Genomic DNA, 20,416 nt, shown 5'->3' on the forward strand with positions numbered 1-20,416 from the left:
TCCATCTGTTATCACATCAACAATTCGACACCAGCCAGAGCAATGCTTTCAGTTCTGCACTGTTGCCACCCTGTGTTGCAGTATTCAGCTCAAACTGTAAAAGTAAGGTGACAGAATGGAGGTACGGAAAGTCAAGAGCAGAGCGCTACAAGCAGTGAACTGCAGCATGCCGAAGTTATAAAATGCCAACTGCTTTATATGGTCGACAAAAGTATTAGGGGCCAATAGAACACACTACCTGCATCTGCTACAACACTTTCAAGTGTCAAGCATGTCATATCCCACAATAACAGTGGTCAATATCCGTGACAGATTAAATTACTCGAGTGCTACTTCTGCTGCTGCTCCTGGCATTCGTCACTTCCAACGTTTTTCAAGTAAGGATCCAAGTTAACCCGGCAATATTCCTGATCGATGTTGGGGGAAGAAAATACCAAATAATATTCAATTTTTCTCTGAGAGAGCAGAAAAGTAGCTTGCTCAGGTTGCTCCAGGAATCTGCCTGCATTCCACTGGACAAATTGGTAGGTACCTACAGAAAAGTGGCTCTACTAATTTTGATACGAGTAACACCGATAAAACCGCAGCAACGATATGTCAAAGGTAGCACAACGCACAACACATTCTGTGCTACTCTGTCACACCATATGTGGGCTGGACTAGTAGAACTACAGAAAGGACACGTGACAAATATCGGTGATACACCGCACTGGAGGAATGTGATAAGGAAATGAGACACCACGAGACCGGTACAGTGTTGCAGACCCCACATTTATAGGGCATCCAATTGAGAAGACATCAGGAAACCCAGTAAACAGGGACGACATTATCGACCGGTAAGTGTCTCGCGTTCTCGCACTCCGAATGTGAAGATCTCGATAGCCGTCTCGAGTGTCAGAAATCTATCCCCGAGAGGTAAGATTTGTTACAGAATCCCAGCTCTTCAATAGCAACGTGTGAGAAGAGGTGAGGTGGGGTGGCCACAACACGAGGGGAGACGACGTACTCGGGCAGACGATATTCCGCACCTTTCTACGTCGGCGTAGTTACAGTGAGACCGTTCGACAGCCCGAGTGTTGGACGAGAGTAACGTAAAGCGAACGTGTAAAGTATTACGTAAATAAGAGATAGCTACAGTTTTCCGAGTACACACGTCTTTTTCTCGGGAGTAGGAGGCCGAAAGAGCCCTGGGCAGAGCACGACAGTGAAGGGAGGGGACACCTGCAGAGAGACAGAGAGAACGAGACAGAGCTACTCACCCTGCACGCGCTGCTCCTGGATCACTTGCTGGTGCTGGTGCGCCTGCTGCTGCCGCAGCGCCTGCAGCTGCTTCCACTGCCGCTCCTGTTCCGCCTCACGTGACGTCTTCTGCTGCTGCAGTAGCCGCTCCTGGTCCTGCCCAACACCCACAAGCCCACGGCGTTACTCTCCGACGTGACGCCCACGCCGGACACCTCCACTCTGCGGCCGATTAACTAGAGGAACGTTTCCGAGAGGGGTGCGTTCGAGGGGGAGGGGAGGGGAGGGGGTCACACTTCCCTCAGGGTCGCTCCGGTTAATGTGGACGCTGGACCGGTATCCGGTTCGGCTCGCTAGGTGCGAGTATACGAACTGTCCGTCCGTCCGCGAGGTAATGTCTGTACGTAGGCTGTCCGGAATGAAAACAACAGAGGAGCAAAGGTAACGACTACCATATTTACTCAAATCTAAGCCGCACTTTTTTTCCGGTTTTTGTAATCCAAAAAACCGCCTGCGGCTTAGAATCGAGTGCAAAGGAAGCGGAAGTTCGGAAAAATGTTGGTAGGTGCCGTCACAACTAACTTCTGCCGTCGAATACATGTAGCGCTGCACAGGCATGCTTTGTAGGCACAAAGATAAATACTGGCGCCAAAACTTCTGCATCAGTAAACAAATTAAAAAGAAAGGTGGGAGACGAGCTTTTTTTCTCCGCCCCGAGTTTCGACCACTGCATTTGCTGCTATCTCATTTAAATCCTGTCTGCCTAATAAACTACGAAACTAGAGTGAGACAACAGCAAACGCGGAAGAATATACGTATCGTGTCATGTTTATATTCGTATTATTCTTATGCCTAATAGTGATACAGTCAGAAATGAAGCACGGCAACTGACTAGATTTTTAAATCTAAGATGACTAATTTCTGTGCAGAATTTGATGTACTAAAAAAGCGGCCACAAAGATTTTCAAACGGAGAAAAATTTTCTCCTAACTCTCGTTCAGAACATGTTCTATCATACGCACTCTATTATTTGGTTCTTGTTGATCATTATCAAAGAAAGCAGCAGTGTAAGTAACAACAAATATCAGTCTCTTGCCATTGTTTCGCTAATGAGACGATTCCTCTCTCTTTTTTTTTTTAAGTGGCGGTAGCGCGCACAAATGCAAGCCATGCCGCGAGTGGCGACAGGCCTTAAACACGCACTATCAGAACGCGACAAACAATGCATGACAGTACAGTAATGCATTTTCAGCTTAGAGTGACGTAAACACCTATAACAAAGAAAACGGCACTTATCAGATCAAAGCAAAACAAGTAATCGATTCAAATCAGACGAAGCACGTCAAAAAGGAAGGGTACCCGTATAAATACGTACGGAACGCCTGACGCATAGCAATGGCTACCTGGTAAAGCTTAACTGCTAAGCTTACGACTCGAACCAAAATACTGTAGCTGTATCGTCATTCATTCGACCTACATTGTGTCTCATATTACAATGTACCAACTTTGTTTCGATTTGTAGGTGCGGCCTAAAACTTTTCTCTCTCCTTGAATTTCGAATCTCAAATTTCAGGTGCGGCTTACATTCGAGAAATTTTTTTTCCTTTATTTCGAGTCTCATTTTTTAGGTGCGGCTTAGATTCGAGTGCGGCTTAGATTCGAGTAAATACGGTAAACACACAGTTTGGGTGCTGCGTGGTTGACAGTGACATAAATGAGGCTGAAAATGTAGGAAAGCACCTGGACAGCATCCTGGCTGACTGCTTGCCTCAGAGCTGCAGAAACATAACTCTGTGTTAACACACGCGTGCGCGCGCACGTGCATACGTGTGAGTAATAGAGGGGGAGGGGGGGAGGGAGGGAGAGGGAGAGAGAGAGAGGGGGGGGGGGGGAGTGGAAAGGGGGGACAACAGATCAGCTCAGCAGAAGAGACCCATCTGTCCAATTCATTGACTGTAACATGAATCGTTACCTTTACACGTTCCATTATTTGCTTTCCATCCGGAACTTCCCAGTACTGTTCCGATGTCCGTCTGGGTGGTCAGTTAGGGGCAGAAAGTGCAATTCTGAGTACGCTGATGGGAAGACGTGTCAGACATACTATCTGGCAAATCTTGATAACGTGAACTCTGTTCAAAGTTATCGTAAAGTGTTCACCTATCTTTCTTTCTTTAGGGACAGAAAGTATCTACTATTAAAACTCACCTTTAATGTTATTCTGTAAAAGTATACTCAATCTAGTGAACAATTTATGTACTTTTTCAAAGTGAGTTCACGAAACTACTAGAGATACTCTCTCAGTATAACTAATTAGAACTCAGTGCCAAATAATTTAACAGGAAACACACACGAAAGATCTCCAGGTAAGAATCCACCACACACCATCGGATGTATACCGTGGACCGACCCGCAAATTGTTAAAAATGTCTCGATACTACGAATGATTCCCGATGAACTGTTTATTGAACATATTCCTCCCCATCCATTCATTCACTACTGCTTTTGGAAATCTTACCACAAACTGACTGCAAGCCCGAAAGTGAACAGTTCATTAATACTGCTGCAGACAATCCTAATACCTCGACATTTTGTTCACGTCGGCACGTGTGGGGAAAACGTGGGCATGGAAGACAGAGTCGTCTATTTGAAAGTCTTTGACTCTCTTGAACATTAAACTGTTACGTACAACTATTTTTCAGCCCAACTCTCCACAACTTCACAGCAGTGCCAGGTGAACCACCTGCACATCACGACGTGTTCCCCACTTACGCTCTGGATGTGAGGTCCATTCTAAAAATTCCTATACTTTCTCATTAGAATCTCGTTATCAAACTAATATGTAAGAAAAGTGTACGTATGGTGATTGTGTGTGGAAATTAAGAACTTGTTTTACTGTGTGGGAGTGTTTTCTGGAATTGCTCCTGATAATAAGGCTAACAGAGACATTATACAATCAAAAGTGATAAGAAATTGATTTATTATTCAATACCCTTCATTACAAACTGTGTATTCTAGGGACAAACTCTTTCTCAAGACTTTTCTAGAGACTTTTTCTATACTCCCAGTACTGTAACGAAACCTTACAGAAGATCACAGATGTCACCGACCACAGTGATCGTACAGCACTGTCAGCAAATTGCGTGTGTATTTGGGACCAATATGTGCAGATACCAAACTGCAGGTCTAAAAGACACAGGATTCAATCTGTAAATTGACCAAGAAGCAAAGGAAAACAAGGAGAAACAGAAACGCTTCACAGTCTAATACCGACACTGTAATTCTATTAGAGATGGCAAATGACTCAGAAGATCGGTCGAATGGCGCGTATAAAACCGTCTCGAGTCGAGACGGTGTACTCGGTAATGAAACAAAGCAGTAGGCTCTGCCAGAAATATCGACTCTTAGACAATGTATCTAATAGTGTACTTTAATACGACAGTATGCCATCTTAGGCAATTTATAAAACTTGAAACACTCGATAATGGCATTTTGAAGCCTAAATCGTGATTGCGTAAGTGCAAATGTAACACTTTAAATAAACAACAGTCTAATGACGGCACTGACTTTAAAGAAATATTGCAAATCAGTCACTTCAAGGACAGCTCCGAGCCAAATGCCCTGCAGCGTGCATTCCACCGACCCCAAACCGTAGCCACTTGTGACTTCACTATTGTCAAGTGAGAGCTCATTGGAAGGCAGGGTAGAGGTCGGCTGTCTGATTCGGCCTCAGTGCCAGTGTTGGTTGGGAGGAGGCCAGTTAGGGACCTGCAACCAACCTGCCTGCATGCTGGACACACTGGACCTTCACCACAAGTTACGGTCTGGTGTGCAATTTCATACGACCGCAGGAGCACTCTCGTGGTTATCCCACGCATCCAAACAGCAAAACTGTATGTCAATCTTGTGATTCGACCTGCTGTGCTGCCATTCGTAAACAGCTTTACAGGGGATGTTTCCCAACAGGATAACAGTCACCCACATACTGCCGTCGCAACCACACACGCTCTACAGTGTGTCGACACGCCGCCTCGGCCCGATCTGTCTCCGATCGAGTACGTTCGGGACACTGTCAGATGACAACTCCGGCGTCATCCGCAGACGGCATTAACTGCCCGTGCACCGGCCGACCGAGTGCGATAGGCTCGCAATTCCACTCCCCGAACTGACATCCGGCACTTCTGTGTTTTAATGTACGAGCATTTCACATTTGCAATAGCTTACCTCGTGCTTACATTAACCTGTTATCTTCCAATGTTAATCACTTAAATATGTTACCTAGACAAATGTATTTCAGGAATTTCATTACTCTACATTAACTATTTTCTGGTGTTGTAATTTTTGTTTCCATCGGTGTATATTAGGTACTAAAAATATTTCTCTTCTTCAGAAACACTATTCTCGCTATTGCCAGTTTCTTTTCTACTCCTGTCATCGCCAGATAATTTACTGCCCTACCGACAATAGTCGTATACTACTTTCGCTGTCCGATTTCCTAATCTAATTTCCTCAGCACAGCCTCCTTTAATGTGACCACATTTCATTTCTCTCACTTCACTTTTGTCGAGGTCTTACAATTTCTTTTTGTGACACTTCCAATTCTGTCTAACTCACCTTTGAAGTCCTCTGCCACCCCTGACAGAATTACAATATCATCAGCACATCTGAACATTTCTATTCCTTCTTCCCGAATGTTTAATTTCTTTCCCAAATTTCTCCTTCATTTTCTTTACTGTTCGTTCAACGTACAGATTAAATAAAACTGGAGATAGGCTACAACCCAGTCCCACTCCACTCTCAACTGCTGCTTCCCTTTTCTGCCTTTCCACTTTTATAATGCAGTCTTGTTTCTGTTCAAGTTGTAGATACCTATTCACTCCCTGTATTTTATCAGTATTTCAAAGAGATGATAAGTTATAGGGTCAGGACTGCCTCGCTTATTCCTACATTTTTCCAGAACCCAAAGTCGTCTCACCCTCTCGGCCCGGATCAGCTACAACCAGTTGTTCCATTCTTCTATATATAATTCACGTTAGTATATTGCAATGGTGACTTGGCAATACACCTCTCTGCATCGACCTTCTTTAATAAAGGGCCTATTACAATTTATTTGAAGTCTCAAGTACAGTTCATTTGTCTCTTATCTCGATCCTGTGCTTCTCCGTACTGAATTTGAACATCATTGCCGGCAGAGGATGACGTGGCAGTTGATCGGTACTAAATGACCCGTCAGGGGCAGGATGTAGAGCTGGTATATTTACTACATACAGGGAGCAACAGTTCTGTCATGGCTAGCTCTCCGTAAGATCTTAATAATTCTTAGGTAATATCGTACATCCCAGATGCCTCATCTGATTTAGGTCTCTTCAATGCTCTCTCAAATGTTTCTCACAGTACTGCATCTCAATCTCATCTTCATCTACTTCCACTTTATCATTCCATAACACTGTCTTCAAGTTTTGTTTTCCCTTTATATAGCCTTTTACACACAGACTAACTCAAAGTGAACAATGATGTTTAATGTGTGACAATACAGAGATGAGAATTACAGAGAATGTGAAGGTGAATTCTAAATTTCAATTACTGAGCAAGCAGAGTAATTCCGAAGTTGGCACACGTGTGGTGTGGTGATGCTCGAGTGGACAGTACCATTTCGTAAGTGAAAATGGCAGATCCACTATAAACGGCATTCTGAAAGTTAGAATTTCACAGCTGTTATTCGTGCATCAGAGTGTAAGGAAGATTTTGTCACCGATGCAGTCGAGCACCTCCTAATGCCGAAAATATTCACATACGGCACCGACCATTTGTCGAAATGAGGATATTTGTACAGAGGAAAAGTATCGACTGCCCATCTGTAATAGCACAAAACGTTGAAAGTAGTTGCCTTTTGTTTGAATGTAGTCCAAGGAAATCTATTTATGAAGGCAGTGGTAAGCTACAAATGCCACTAATAACTGCTGGGCACATTCTCAAAATAAAGCTCAAAATTAACTGCACATCATTAAAACAGGGAGACTATGTCATACGCACAAAACTGTATTACAGCAGTGCTGGAAGCCATGGAGGGATAAAAATTTGCTGCACATCACATTTCTGGTGATGAGGCGACCATCCTGATAAATAGGTGAAAAGTTAACTAGCACATCTTTTGAATATGGGGTACAGAAAATAATTTCAGAACTCAAACCACACACTTCTAATGCACTTGCATCAATGACTCTGCATATGCTTTAGAACATATGGCACGAAGTTGACTATCACTCACTCTTGTTTGTGTGAGAGAGGTGAGTCGTACACAACACCTATAAAGTATGTAACAAAAAGCTGAAGTTTCTTTTACATTCTCTGAAACTCTTACCAATGTATCACTATGCATTATGTAGTTATAACTATTTGTATTTGCTGATTTCATTTTGAATTCCTGTGTACTTCTTCCACCTTTCACTCTTCCCTTTTTTTTTTTTCTCAGTGCTAGCTCGCTACCTGAGCTCTCGGTATTTGTGCAGCTGCATGTTTTTTCTCCAAAGGTTTCTTTTTTTCTCTCCTAGATGTGGAATCTATCTTTTCCATAGTCCCACATGCTTCTCCTGCTTCTCATTTTTCCAGCTTTGCCATTATGCACTTCCAGTCGATCTCATTTTTGGACATTTATCTTTTTCTTGCTTTCTTCACTTATTACTTTTTATATTTTCTCCTTTTGTCAGTTTTATTTAATAGCTGGCATTTTATTCAAGAATTAACCTGGAGTCGCCATCTTTTGCACAACATTTCTCATCTCTCAAAGCCACCCGTTCATCTTCTATTGTATTTATGTTACCTTGTTCAGTCTCTCTCACTGCCTCCTTTGAAACTCGCAAAAGTGTTTGTTTGTTACAAATTATGCAGGTTCTACCTCCTTAATTTCTAACCTTTTTGCAATCTTCTCATTTCATAGTCACAGATTTCATGATCGAAGTCCACATCTGCGGTTTAAAGTCTTAGCATTATACAAACAATGTGAACCTTTCCAGTGTCTCCAGGTCTCTTTCTTGTGTACAACCTCCTTTCATAATACTCAAACTAAGTGTCTGTAATTACTGAATTGCACTCTGCCCAAAATTATACTACACAGATTCCTCTTTCATTTATTTCACTCAGTCCATGCTATCTTAATATTTTTCCTACTACCCCTATTCCTACTATTGAATTCAAGTCTGCTATCACAGTTAAATTTTCTTCTGCCTTAAAAGGCTGAATCATTTATTTCATCTCATTGCACATTTTTTTCAACTGTCTTAAAAGCACACATTCTTGTACTGCTGTGTAGGGTCACGGTTATGTCCACCACAGCTACGATTATGCATTTGCTGTGCTGTTTATAGTTGTTTACTAATTTCCCTGTTTGTTTTTAGACCTACTCCTGTATTACCCCTACTTGATTTTCTGTTGCTAGCCCTGTACTTACCGACCAGAAGGCCTGTCCTTTCTTCCACTTCACAGAGTGCTACAACTAACAAACTAACTACAAGATATCTGTCTCCCTTTTCAACCTACAACCCGATTAACACTTAAGGGACCTAACATTCAACACAGTGACCTGTTGAAAGTATAGAAGGAATACTTCAGATGATAAGAATACCGCTTAGGCAAGAATGAAGTGTGGCACTAGTTGTTCGATTTGTCACTGAGATAATTTTTGGAAGTTGTACCATAATGTTAGCTGGATATTACTATGGATACAGAGAAAATTCTCACCAACATGTAGTAGTTACATAAATACTAACTTTCAGCAGACTTCAGAATTGTCATTTTCAAGTCATTGTACATTAAGACTTCATTGAGAATGACTCTCTTCCTCACACTGACACCTGAATCTGACCAGGTACTATATTATCAATAGCCACTCCCTTAAATTCTCAGTTTGACAGTTTAAGTGATCGTAAAATAAAAAATTAATCCACCGTCTACAAGCTTACATGTTGTGAATCCTTACGAGTGTCTGGAGCAGTATTAATAAACAAAATTTGCTGTTCAGGCAATGAGAAATCTTCTACCAGGCAATAACAGAATGGCGCTGGGAATCAGTCGACAATATAAATAACACATTATCGTACCGTCCGACAGTTGTACAACAGTTTGACAAAATATAAAAAATATGGTAATAAACATTCACTGCTTCACACAAGAGGCTTGTAAATTCAGCAAAATTGACAAATGCATAGTCAAAGTATGCTGTGACTTGCAAATTAAATCTTATCAGTAAACTTTACAGTATTTAAAGAAAAAAGTAGCAGGCTAGAATGAAGCAAGAGAATGCACTATTACCACAAATGTCAAATTGAATGGCAAATATTTGAATTTTCATGGTTAAATATTTTCATTATTGCAATGCGTTGCACATATATAGAAATTAATGTATTATCACCATGCTCAAATCACCCTCACAACCATAATGCTCCTTAGCCAATGACAATCATGTTTCTCTTTCTAAACCGAATATATATATCAAAACACTTAGCCATCACACAAATTCCCAGATACATATTAGTTACCGTACATACGCAATACGTCCCATAGTTGGCAACCACTGACAGACACTACAGATTAAACATATATTAACAGCACAAAAAGCTCATTAAAGGAACATAACAGATATTAACTACAGAAGCATTTAACATCCATAATAATTACAACATTCTCAACAGCAGCCAGAAAGAGAGCAATATTAGCCCTGAGAACAAAAGAGCAGTACAATCAAAACAATCATTAGTATAAGTAAAGTGATTATATACTGAGCATTCACAAAAAAGATGTCAAACCAGAGAACCTACAAATAAATACAAACACGAAGACAGAAAAAAAGGGATAGTGCATTTTCCACAACCAGCACCACATCCAGGCCAGCAATATCTACCATACAAAACAAAACAAGCGGTACAATTGTCGAGGAAGAGGAGAGTGACATAGGTGGGACGAGAGGAGGCGCAGGATGGGAAAACAAACTGAAAAACTGTTCTTGCACCTATGTCTGCCACGATGCTCGACAGCTCGTACGCATTCATTCAAGAGAAAGTAGGTAAACTTTCCAGTAAGCTCTGTAGCACCACACAGGTCAGAAAGAACACGGAAAAACTCCCAGCCGCGGCTTCCAAAATAATTTTTCTTCTCCGGCTTCAATCAGGCACCACTTAAGTACGATTTCTCGACAGTAAGAGTAAAACGTGAAAATAAAAAAAATTACAGGCCTTGTCTCGAACTAATAATCATGCAAATCTAGGCTATGTTTTTCACAAAAAAAATCTTTGTTCTGTGGTTCAACCAGAAAAAAGTAAAATTTACTTTCCATTTCAAACATCTACTCTCACAGAACAGCATTCTTAAGAAACACTGACAAGCTAACTTAAACATCTACAGAAATTCTGCCAATGCAAGAAATCACATTCCTGAGGACTGTGTACTGTTCTGGAGTCTGTATGTGAACAAAGAGAGATGACTTTCCACGACACTTTAGCCAGGAAGGTTAGGTTGAAAGGTTAAAAACAGTCTCGACGACAAAGCATTACGCATTCTGGCTACGACATTTACAGTTTCGTAAAACGTGGGATCGGCAGCTGCCTCGTCTGACAAATCTGAGAACCGATCTCTCCAAACTGCTGGCAGTACGTTACTTCGATTTCTGTTAAAACTGCAGTTAAGATGATCGACCACACTTTTCCTATGGAAATGAACATTTTGTGCATAGTTCTGGTGTCAATGGAAACTTCCACCTTTTAAATATCTATCCCTTGAGACACTGCAGGTTCCCAAATGTGTCTGTGTAACAGGAAGGCAGAATAACTTGTGTGATTGACTCTCATGCTCAATTTACATACTAAAGCTCAGTACACCGAATCCATTTCTGTACACTATACAACATAATATTACGGGCTTAAGACCTTATGGTGTCGCATCTGACAGTTCTCGGTGAGGACCTGTAGTATACTTTGATTCTATGTAGTACTCTTCGACTACCAAAATTTTTTATTATTTTTCGGTGTGTCTTGTAAATAGGCCAGTTGATTTCATATCTAAATGGTTGCAAACAGGACCCAAGACTTTACATAATTCAACAGCTTGCAGCATTTTCAAAATAAAATTTGTACAAGTATCCATTAACATGATACAAATAAAAGACTGGATTAAGCTAGCCACTCGCTCCTTAAGTGAAATGTGAATTTTTCAATATAGGAATCATACAGCCAAGCAGATTACAAATTACAGTTTGGTACACCGACCTACGTTTTGACACCTCCAAGGATGTCTTCATCAGAATGAAATTTTGAGAAACCCTATAAAATAACATATAGAAAATTAAGTATGACAAAAAAAAAAACATTAACCAAGATGACAACTGTCATGACGTGCAATGGTTACACTTACATAAAATTACATTGCAAGAAAACAATGGTCAGAGTTTAGAGCTCATATCTCAAGTAAAAAAAATAATAAATAAATAAATAAAACACATTCCAGCCTTTGGCATCTATGTCTACCTAGGAATAACAGACAGCGCATCTTGTATTATTTTCGTGGCAGCAATGTACGCCACTGGGCCGGTCAGTCTGATGTTATTCCTAGGTAGGCGTATTTGCCAAAGGCTGGAACGTGTTTTATTTAATTTTTTGACTCGAGCATATGAGCTCTAAACTCTGACCATTGCCTTCTCGCAATGTACTTTTACATACGTAACTACTACACATGACAGTTGTCATCTTGGTTAACTTTTTTTTGTCATACTTAATTTTCTATGCATTACTTTATTGGCTTTCTCAAAATTTCATTCTGATGAAGACACCGTTAGAAGTGTTGAAACTAGGTAAGTGTATCAAAAAGTTATTTGCAACCAGTCGGCTGTGTGATTCCTGTATTGTAACTTGGGTATGATTCCTGAGAAACAGCCATGTTTAAAACTGTGAAATAATCCTCAGAACTAAAACACATACTTCAGTTCTGAGGCAGGACATTGTCTGAAAGCATAGCAGTGACTTCACATCTCAACTTTTTAGGTGAGTGGCTCCATTTGTTCCTTCCATTTCTCTATTATTTTTATTGCACCAAGGACTTTTCAGAACTACAATAATCAATCATCATCTGAAATGTCATGTTGATTATCATTTTCAAAAATACAGCTCAAAACTGTAGTAGAATCCTAGTTCTACATAGCAAAATATTTGCTGTACATCATTTGAGTTACGTAAGCATAGGCAACTCTCCAAAGTCAAGAAAAAATTGTGAACAGGGCCGTAGTGTGTGAAGCTCAAATAAATTTAACTTCCAGCAGCATTAAAATAACAATAACATAACTGATCCTACAAGGCAGACTTTCACAGCTGTCATTGGTTTTATGGACATTAGGTCACCATGTGAGGCACATTCCCTACATAGGCTAACACCCCCACAGGTTATAAATGTGTAGTCAGTTAATTTTCAAACATAATCTCATTAAGAACTGTTTGGGCTTCATGGCACAATTATATTTGAAAACTGCCTGACTACTCCTTTAAAGCATTTAACGATTCTTCCACAGTTTTGGATGAAACGTCAGGCAACAGTCTAATGCTCCTAAAGCCGACGTACCTAATAAGTGCCAAAACTTCCGCAGTAACAGCTTCACAATAAGAAGGCCACAATTGCCAGAATAAAGAAAGTAGCTGCAGCATACGAGAGCTATAGCTGCATTTTAAAGTCTATTTGCTACTTTTAAACCTAAGCCTCAATCAGCTTCATCCTCAATAAATTAATCCTAAACACCCCTGAAGAAACTACCACCACAGTACACTGAAAAAGTTGCCAATAGTGCTCCACAAGGACAAACATAGTCAGCATCCGATTACATTAAGAAATTTTTTGTGACTTGTCTTCGCACACATTTTCCCCCCAAAATATATCTCTAATTAACTGCTGTTGACGGAACATTAAATGTTTCTCTCCCCCCACAATGAGACAATGACATTTGTCGTATACACTGTCGCCAATTTCGAAAGGTGAGTAGAGTTTACGGTCTTGTCGACATCAGACTCGTTAGGTGTGGTACTAGGTCACACGCACAATGTGGCAGGATATCGTACCTGCAGTTTTCAAAGGAACTGTCTCGGCATTCGCACAGGAGGAATACAAGAAATCGCGAGAAAAACAACTTCAGACGGCCGAACGGGGATTTCAATTTTGCTCCTCCCAAATGAGGGGAGAAAGAAAAAGACCGAGCACGAGTTCAGATTGTAGAAAGCGCATCCCCTTCCGACAAATCATCCCGCAATTGACATCCGCCGACTCGGCACTGACACAAAAACCTAAATCTAGACAGCCGCACGGGAAGGGAGAGGGAAGCCCAGACCGGTAGGACAGGGTGCGAGGAAAATCATCTCTCGTCGGCGAGCGTCGTCACTGCGGCGACCGTGTTTGGTTCGTGTGTGGGAGCAGAGCCAGAGCCGCAGTCTCACCGTGGCGACGGGAAGGTCGTACGTCTCCCGCGCTAGGGAAGGGAGCGTGCGCATGATTTCGGACGGGGTGAGCACGCGGATCTGCTGGTCCGCGGCCGCTCCGCCCGAGTCGCGGTCGTGCCCTACGAGGACCGGCGGGAACGCCGCAGCTGGAGGAGGGGAGGACGGGTCGGGGCCGGTGGGGGGCTCGCCGCCTCCGCCTCCGCCAGGCGCCGTTAGTCGCTGCTGTCGCTGCTGCGGCTGCTGCTGCGGCTGCCGGTGCTGCACCTCGGACTGCGGCGGGGACGGGGCGGCCGGGGCCGGCACGGGCGACGCCGCGGCACCCGGCCCGACCTGCGGCTGTCCCCGGGCGGGCGGCGGCTGCGAGGCGGCGGCAGCCGGCTCCTGCGGTGCCCGCTGCAGCGGAGACGGGGCCGCGTCGCGCGACGGCGACGGTGCCGTCCCGGCAGACGGCGGCGACTTCCCGCCGACGTCGCGGCCGGCCACTGCACCCGCCGGGCCCGGGGTCCCGGCCTGCTTCGCCACACACACACACCCAGACGTACACACTCGCTCACACACGACTGCACCTCCCGCGGCAATCGGCGGGCAGATCGCGACGACTCGAGAGCCGACAACGAGCTGTGTACCGCAGTTACGGGACGGTACAGAAGTCGCTCGTAAACGTAAACGTACCGGCCGATGCCCGAGTTGTCAGTGTGCGACAGCAGGAATGCTCTCGAGTGAAGAGACTGACAAATACTGAACCACGGTAAACAGTAGTGGATGCAGTTGATAACATACTGTATAAATTAGTGTGTCGTGTGTACAAATGTGAGTGGAAAAAAAAAAAAAAAAAAAAAAAAGTCAGTGAAGTAATTTGTGCCATTTTGATAACAGGTTGTGTATCTCCCAGTTGCCTGTAAAATATACAAGTAACTCCCACACATTGTATGTTTAATTATTATTAAGAGCCAAACAGCCCCAATTCTGATTTTTATTCTGAAGAGAGAACTCTGTCCCCTTACCAAATCCACAAAAGGCAATTAATTTTGCAACATAGAGATTTCACTACAGTTCAGAGAATGTTCTTTCAGGATTAATTCTCACAGTGTACCGACTGACTTCTTGTTGAGACCCAAATAATTCGTGTGAATTGAGGTTGAAAATATTTTGCAAGTAGTGTTTTTTTTTTTTTTTTTTTTTTGTTTTACATCCAGTTCGGACAATCTAGTAACCTTTCAACACTACTTATTTGTTCACTACAAAGACTTACTTCACAAACGGAGCTAAAATTTTAACCCATCGCTCCACCAGACTGACTTCTCTCAGAATGCTCAGACATGCCAGTGGAAGCCAGCCTCCTCAGTGTTTCAGGTTGTGCAAATGGTATTATATCATGGGATATCTAACGTCCAATAATAGAAAGTTTTCGTGCCAGATCAAATATTCCATCACCTTTCAGATGTGCATCCGAAATATTATTAGTATTTCTGTGGACACCTTGCAGCCACTCTCAAAGTGTATCTCCTGAGGCATTTTTAAAGCACGTAATACTGTGGAGTAAACACACGTGCCTCAAAGATAACACACTACTGGTAACAAAGCCAGCAGTAACAGACAAAATTTGCACAAGTGGTCATTTCATTAAGACTGCCACTGCTAATAAGATTACACATAAATCGAGCTTGCAACTGGTTAGAGACATAATAACGTAGACTCTCTGGTATTTTGATTTGGTCTCAGAAGAATTTTATCACTTACATCTCAAGACAGCTGCTAGTCTCCCTCCTATTACCTGGGAATAGGCCGATGACGTAACTTCGGTAAAATTGGACTGGACTCGTCAAAACTCCTCCGAGAGCCAAATTGCAAAGTTTGATTGTCTACCTATTTTGTCTCACAAGGAGATCACCCGGCAATAGGATTTTTGTATTTTTTTTTTTTTTATATTTATGGTATGTGAAAGTCAGACCTCAAATATCAATCCCAACAAACAGTTCGATACCACTCACAAAAATTCTCAAGAAAATCAATTTCGAAGTTCTCCGAACATCTATAATACCCTAAAGGAGGTTATATCTTTCCACCGGCCATGTGGCTCTGCAATGGTATGTTCACCCATCACATGTGTGACCTGGGTTTGATTCCCAGCTGTGTTGAATTTTCAAACAAAGGTGCACGTTCCGTGAGCATTTGCGTGAAGAGTAAAATACATAAGGATGAAAAAAAAAAATCGTAATTATCTTAATTTAAACCATCCTTATAAACAATCTTTAATTAATTATCAGCAATTAAGACTTTATATTTTAAACAAAACCGGATTTTTGATTGCAATTAACTAGAAATACGACGACGTGGATTTTTCATAAAAATGACAGTTAGGTATGTGTTAATATATTTGACGAATTTCATATTTGCCATACCTGAACAAAATGGAGGAAGAAATGAAAACAATAATGACTGAAATGAGACCTGGACCAGCAATCCAGCACTACTGATTTTTTTTCTTTTTTTTTGCCACCTTTATGTATTTTATGCTTCTAAGAAATGCTCAGAGAATATGCATCTTTACTTAAAAATTTGCATCGGCTGTGAATCGAAACCCATAACCCCGAGTGGCAGGCGAGAACTCTAACAGAGTACCGTGTGCCTGTACAAAAAATAAAAAACGACCTTAAATCGAGATCTCGAAGATTCTTCGTAAACGTCAAAGTTGATTTTCTTGAGAATTGTGTCGAGGAGCTTTGACTGACCGATGTTAGTGTTCTGAACTACACGTACCACAAATATAAAGAATTACAAAAATCCAATTGCCGCACAGTCTCCTCGTCAGAAAGAAACGATGTTCTGTTTTTAACCTAATGAATAAGGAGACGGACAACTCAAAGATGGCCATTTTTAGGAAAGGGATCGACTTTTGTTCCTACACTGAAGCCCTTGCCAGTAACACCTTTTGTCGGTGGAATTGAGCAAACTGTTAGAAAATTGCCAGATGACACTAATGAAGAAATAATTAGACAGGAAGTGTGCTGAGCATTAACAAGACCCCCGTCCACAAAAAAAAAAAAAAAAAAAAAAAACGATCCTCATCCGACAAGCAGCCTTTCGTAAACCGAAACAATTCCCAGATGGTAGTTCTTCCTGCACACAAAGGTAATGGCACTGTTTTGCTGCCGAGAGATGCCTATGTACAGGAAATGTAGAAGTTATTTGCAAACACAATATACCGTAAGACTTCTGTACACCATCTCTCTACCCCAGGAAGTTATCAACCGACTGAAGAGGCACAACTCTGACCCTCCGAGATCGTACGGCCTTCCCGAGGTCCACAAAGCTACGCAGAAACCAGAAAGTGGGAGTCTTTAAACCGTGCTCTGGGCACATTTTAAAAGCACTGACATTTAGACCGATAGTGAGTTAACATAGATGAACCTACTAATAGGTTTGCCAAATATTTAGCTTCATCGTTCGTATCTATATGACCGTCGTATCCACAATTCGGCAATTTTATCGGTGTGTTAAAAACTTTGAAACTTAACAGCTCAGCTCTATTGGTTAGCTTTAACACTATTTCCTAGTTCACTACAGTACCTGCTGTCGAGACTCACATCACATCATCAATTAGCAGCAAGGCTGAAGAAGACGACATCACCATTTAAGCGTGCGCTAACCTCCAGTTTATTTAGCAGCCAACATTTTGAAAAGACTGATGGTGTTAGCATGGGCACCACACACTCACAAATGGTAGCTATTTTATCTACAGAGGAGTCTGAAGAAAAATCACTGAACTCTGCAGTTTTAAAATGGAAATAGTTCTGGAAATATGTCGACGATGCTCGGAGAGGACAAATTGTCCGAGTTACCTGAACATCTCGACACCGTGCACCAAAATATCAAATTTACAATGGAACCGGGAAACAAATGGCTTTCTACTGTTTCTGGGTGCTTTAGTTCAGTGTACTGTAAGCCCACCAGCAGCAGTTTATACTTGCAGGCATCTAGCTGCCACCATCCTTCACATACTGCTATTATAGTTAAAGCTTTAGTACACAGGTCGAGAGATATTCGATAAGAGTGGATATACAAAACATCGACTCACGAAGACACGATACTGACAAAAGATGAGGAAGAAAGATATAAATTCTATGCCCTTTCTACTGTATGTGGGAAATATTTCTTCAAAATTTGCAATAATAATGAAGAAGAACGAAGTCAATGTGATCTCGCTTCCACTGGCCGAGACAAAAAGCGGAGGTATATACGAAATTCCTTGTGAGTGTGGTAAAAGGTACATACGACAAGCAATACACAATGTACAAGAACATCGTATTAAACATCAGTAACGCACAGCCTTCTACAGCGCAGTAAATCTAGAGTAGCTGTATGTGGTATTTCCACTGGCCATCCCACAGGATATAGGAAAGTTAGGATACTGACCACAGCCTGGGTTTCAACGGTCACAGAAGTAGTGAAAATACAATTAGCAGACGACCTGCCCCACCGAGACGAGGGCTCGACACTCAAAAAATTACGGAAACCTCTCATTTCACATCTGTGCTGTCAAAGCAAATACCGCTCAAGTCTTCACTGCGTGACATTCCGACAAATGTCACCAGTAATAATCGACTGCATACTTCGTAAGCTCTCCGGATTTGCTGACTGTGTCAGTTTTGTTTTACTGTTAGACACACAAGTTTTCTCTCCGACTGACAATCTCGTTACCGACACGTGTGTGTTTATTCCACAGTATCGTGTTAAAGTGACTTAAAATTCATTCAAAATATCACCTTCAGAATGACTGTAAGCTTGTCAGCAAAATATAAGAAAAATAATTAATACTATTGAAGACCCCGGTACGACTTGTAGCAATATAAATCCGATTTTCGATATTGTGTGTAATTATTGGTCAAATTTAAAAATTTTTAAATGTAATCACAATCTACTAATTAACACTTTGCATTCTTTAATGTAGAGTTTGTGTACAGTTGAAAAAAGACTGGAAAACTATTGCTTACTTTTTTTTATTACTAGCATTGTTGAAATCAGTAACCCCCCCACCCCCAATTCTTTGGAGAATCGAATTCTGGAATGTAAAACAGTTCCAAATGTCTAATTCCTTTACAAATGAGTTAACTGATAATTGCCCTCATTATCAAACAATGGATGAGTGCAGTCAGAGTAATTTGCACTCTGTTTTAAGAAAAATTCATTTTTCATGCATCTCGATGTCTATAAATCGTATCTCCTGAACTACGTGTTGTACGTGGATACCATCTGCAAAATAGCTGCACAAATAGAGTTAATGGCAAAGAAGTAATGAACTGAAACATCATGTTTCACTGATGTTCTGCTGCATGTACAGCAAAATTCTGTAAGTGATACAATATTTTGTTTTCCCTTTCATTATTTTGTGTGTGTGTGTGTGTGTGTGTGTGTGTGTGTGTGTATCTGGCATTCAACAAGGAAAAATTTCATACAGATTTGAAATTAAGTGCCAAATCAGTTGGAAATCACTAAGTGCTCTCACTGCCAAATACTGGATGATTACAGTCAGGGAAATTTGTTTGCCTCGAGTCATGCTGCTTCAAACAACATACGATTATACCTCGAAATAATTAGCTTATGACAGCAGTTCAGATTTTTGTTGCCTCTGGACGCTGTTTCAATGGGACAAGGTGTCCATTTAGTAATTTAGGTAACAGAGATCATCCACACCTCATTCATAATTTTAAGGAACTGAATTTTACTATCAGTTGTTTCTGTTTGGAGCACCACGTTTCCTACCTTTCTTCTGTTCGGCACAAATACTCCCCAGAATACCCTCTACAGGCAAGAGACATTCCACTTCATCAGAGGAAAGGTCAAACTTGGCAGGCAGAAACCACACAAGAAGAACAGGCAGCTCAACTTCTTCTGTGCATTTGACAAATCAGAGCCACAAAGACACCATTTTAAGAGACAATAAACATTTAGCAGCAACATACACACAAGCCAACCCACACACATAATGTCCCATCCGAGTAGTTCCAAATGGCTATTGCAGAGATCTTAAAATTTAATACTTATAAAATAACAGTACACACAGCACACAAGTATTGCAACAATGCATCACAAGCGTACACCCTCCTCCAGGCTCACACCACGTGGGAAGCACAAAACTGACTCACGGAGGAGTCGACACGTTACTGACAGGACAGGAAGACTCTTACTGTACAAAAACATAAAGAAAACTAAAAGCTCTCAAAGTGGTACACTCGTTTTTGGATAAAAGACTTATACACCTACGAGAAATACGTGTGCCTGCTCTGGCAGCAAAGTAAAGTCGCAAAACATTAATACTAAACACAACAAATTGTAATACTTAGCAGATATTGTGCTGTAAGATAAGTGTGCAGCCTACTACAGGTCTTCCACTAAAGGGTTAGTCCAACAATCCTTCCACTAACAGGAAAGAAGCAATGTCTAAAAATTTAACCTACTAAGTAGGACAGTCACTTTAGACTAAACTGTGCACTACAGTTCGAATAAAGTAATTTTGCGATCAACAAAATGTAGTGGCCGGGAGCAGTGTCACCCGTGAGCAACCGGCCACGTTCGACGAGACTGCGCAGGTGCCGAGAAAACAAAACAGCTGACACATAACTGCAACTGGTCCTACCACCCCACCCGAAATGTCACTCGTCAGTTAATTTTAATCCGAGCACAAAATTTTTGAAGTATTTTCTGCAGTAACATAT

At 41.5% G+C, this 20,416-nt stretch overlaps 1 protein-coding gene across 1 annotated transcript in view; it reads right to left on the minus strand.

Annotated features, from left to right (window-relative positions):
- Positions 1 to 20,416, minus strand: part of LOC126215310 (histone-lysine N-methyltransferase 2D-like) — a 459,193-nt gene that overhangs the window by 289,836 nt on the left and 148,941 nt on the right. The window contains exon 28 of the mRNA XM_049941991.1: positions 1,260 to 1,395. Coding sequence (XP_049797948.1) covers positions 1,260 to 1,395 — 136 coding nt within the window. The remainder of the gene's footprint in view (positions 1 to 1,259; positions 1,396 to 20,416) is intronic.

This window comes from Schistocerca nitens, chromosome 12 (genome assembly GCF_023898315.1).
Source record: "Schistocerca nitens isolate TAMUIC-IGC-003100 chromosome 12, iqSchNite1.1, whole genome shotgun sequence".
NCBI classification, from domain to species: Eukaryota; Metazoa; Arthropoda; class Insecta; order Orthoptera; family Acrididae; genus Schistocerca; species Schistocerca nitens.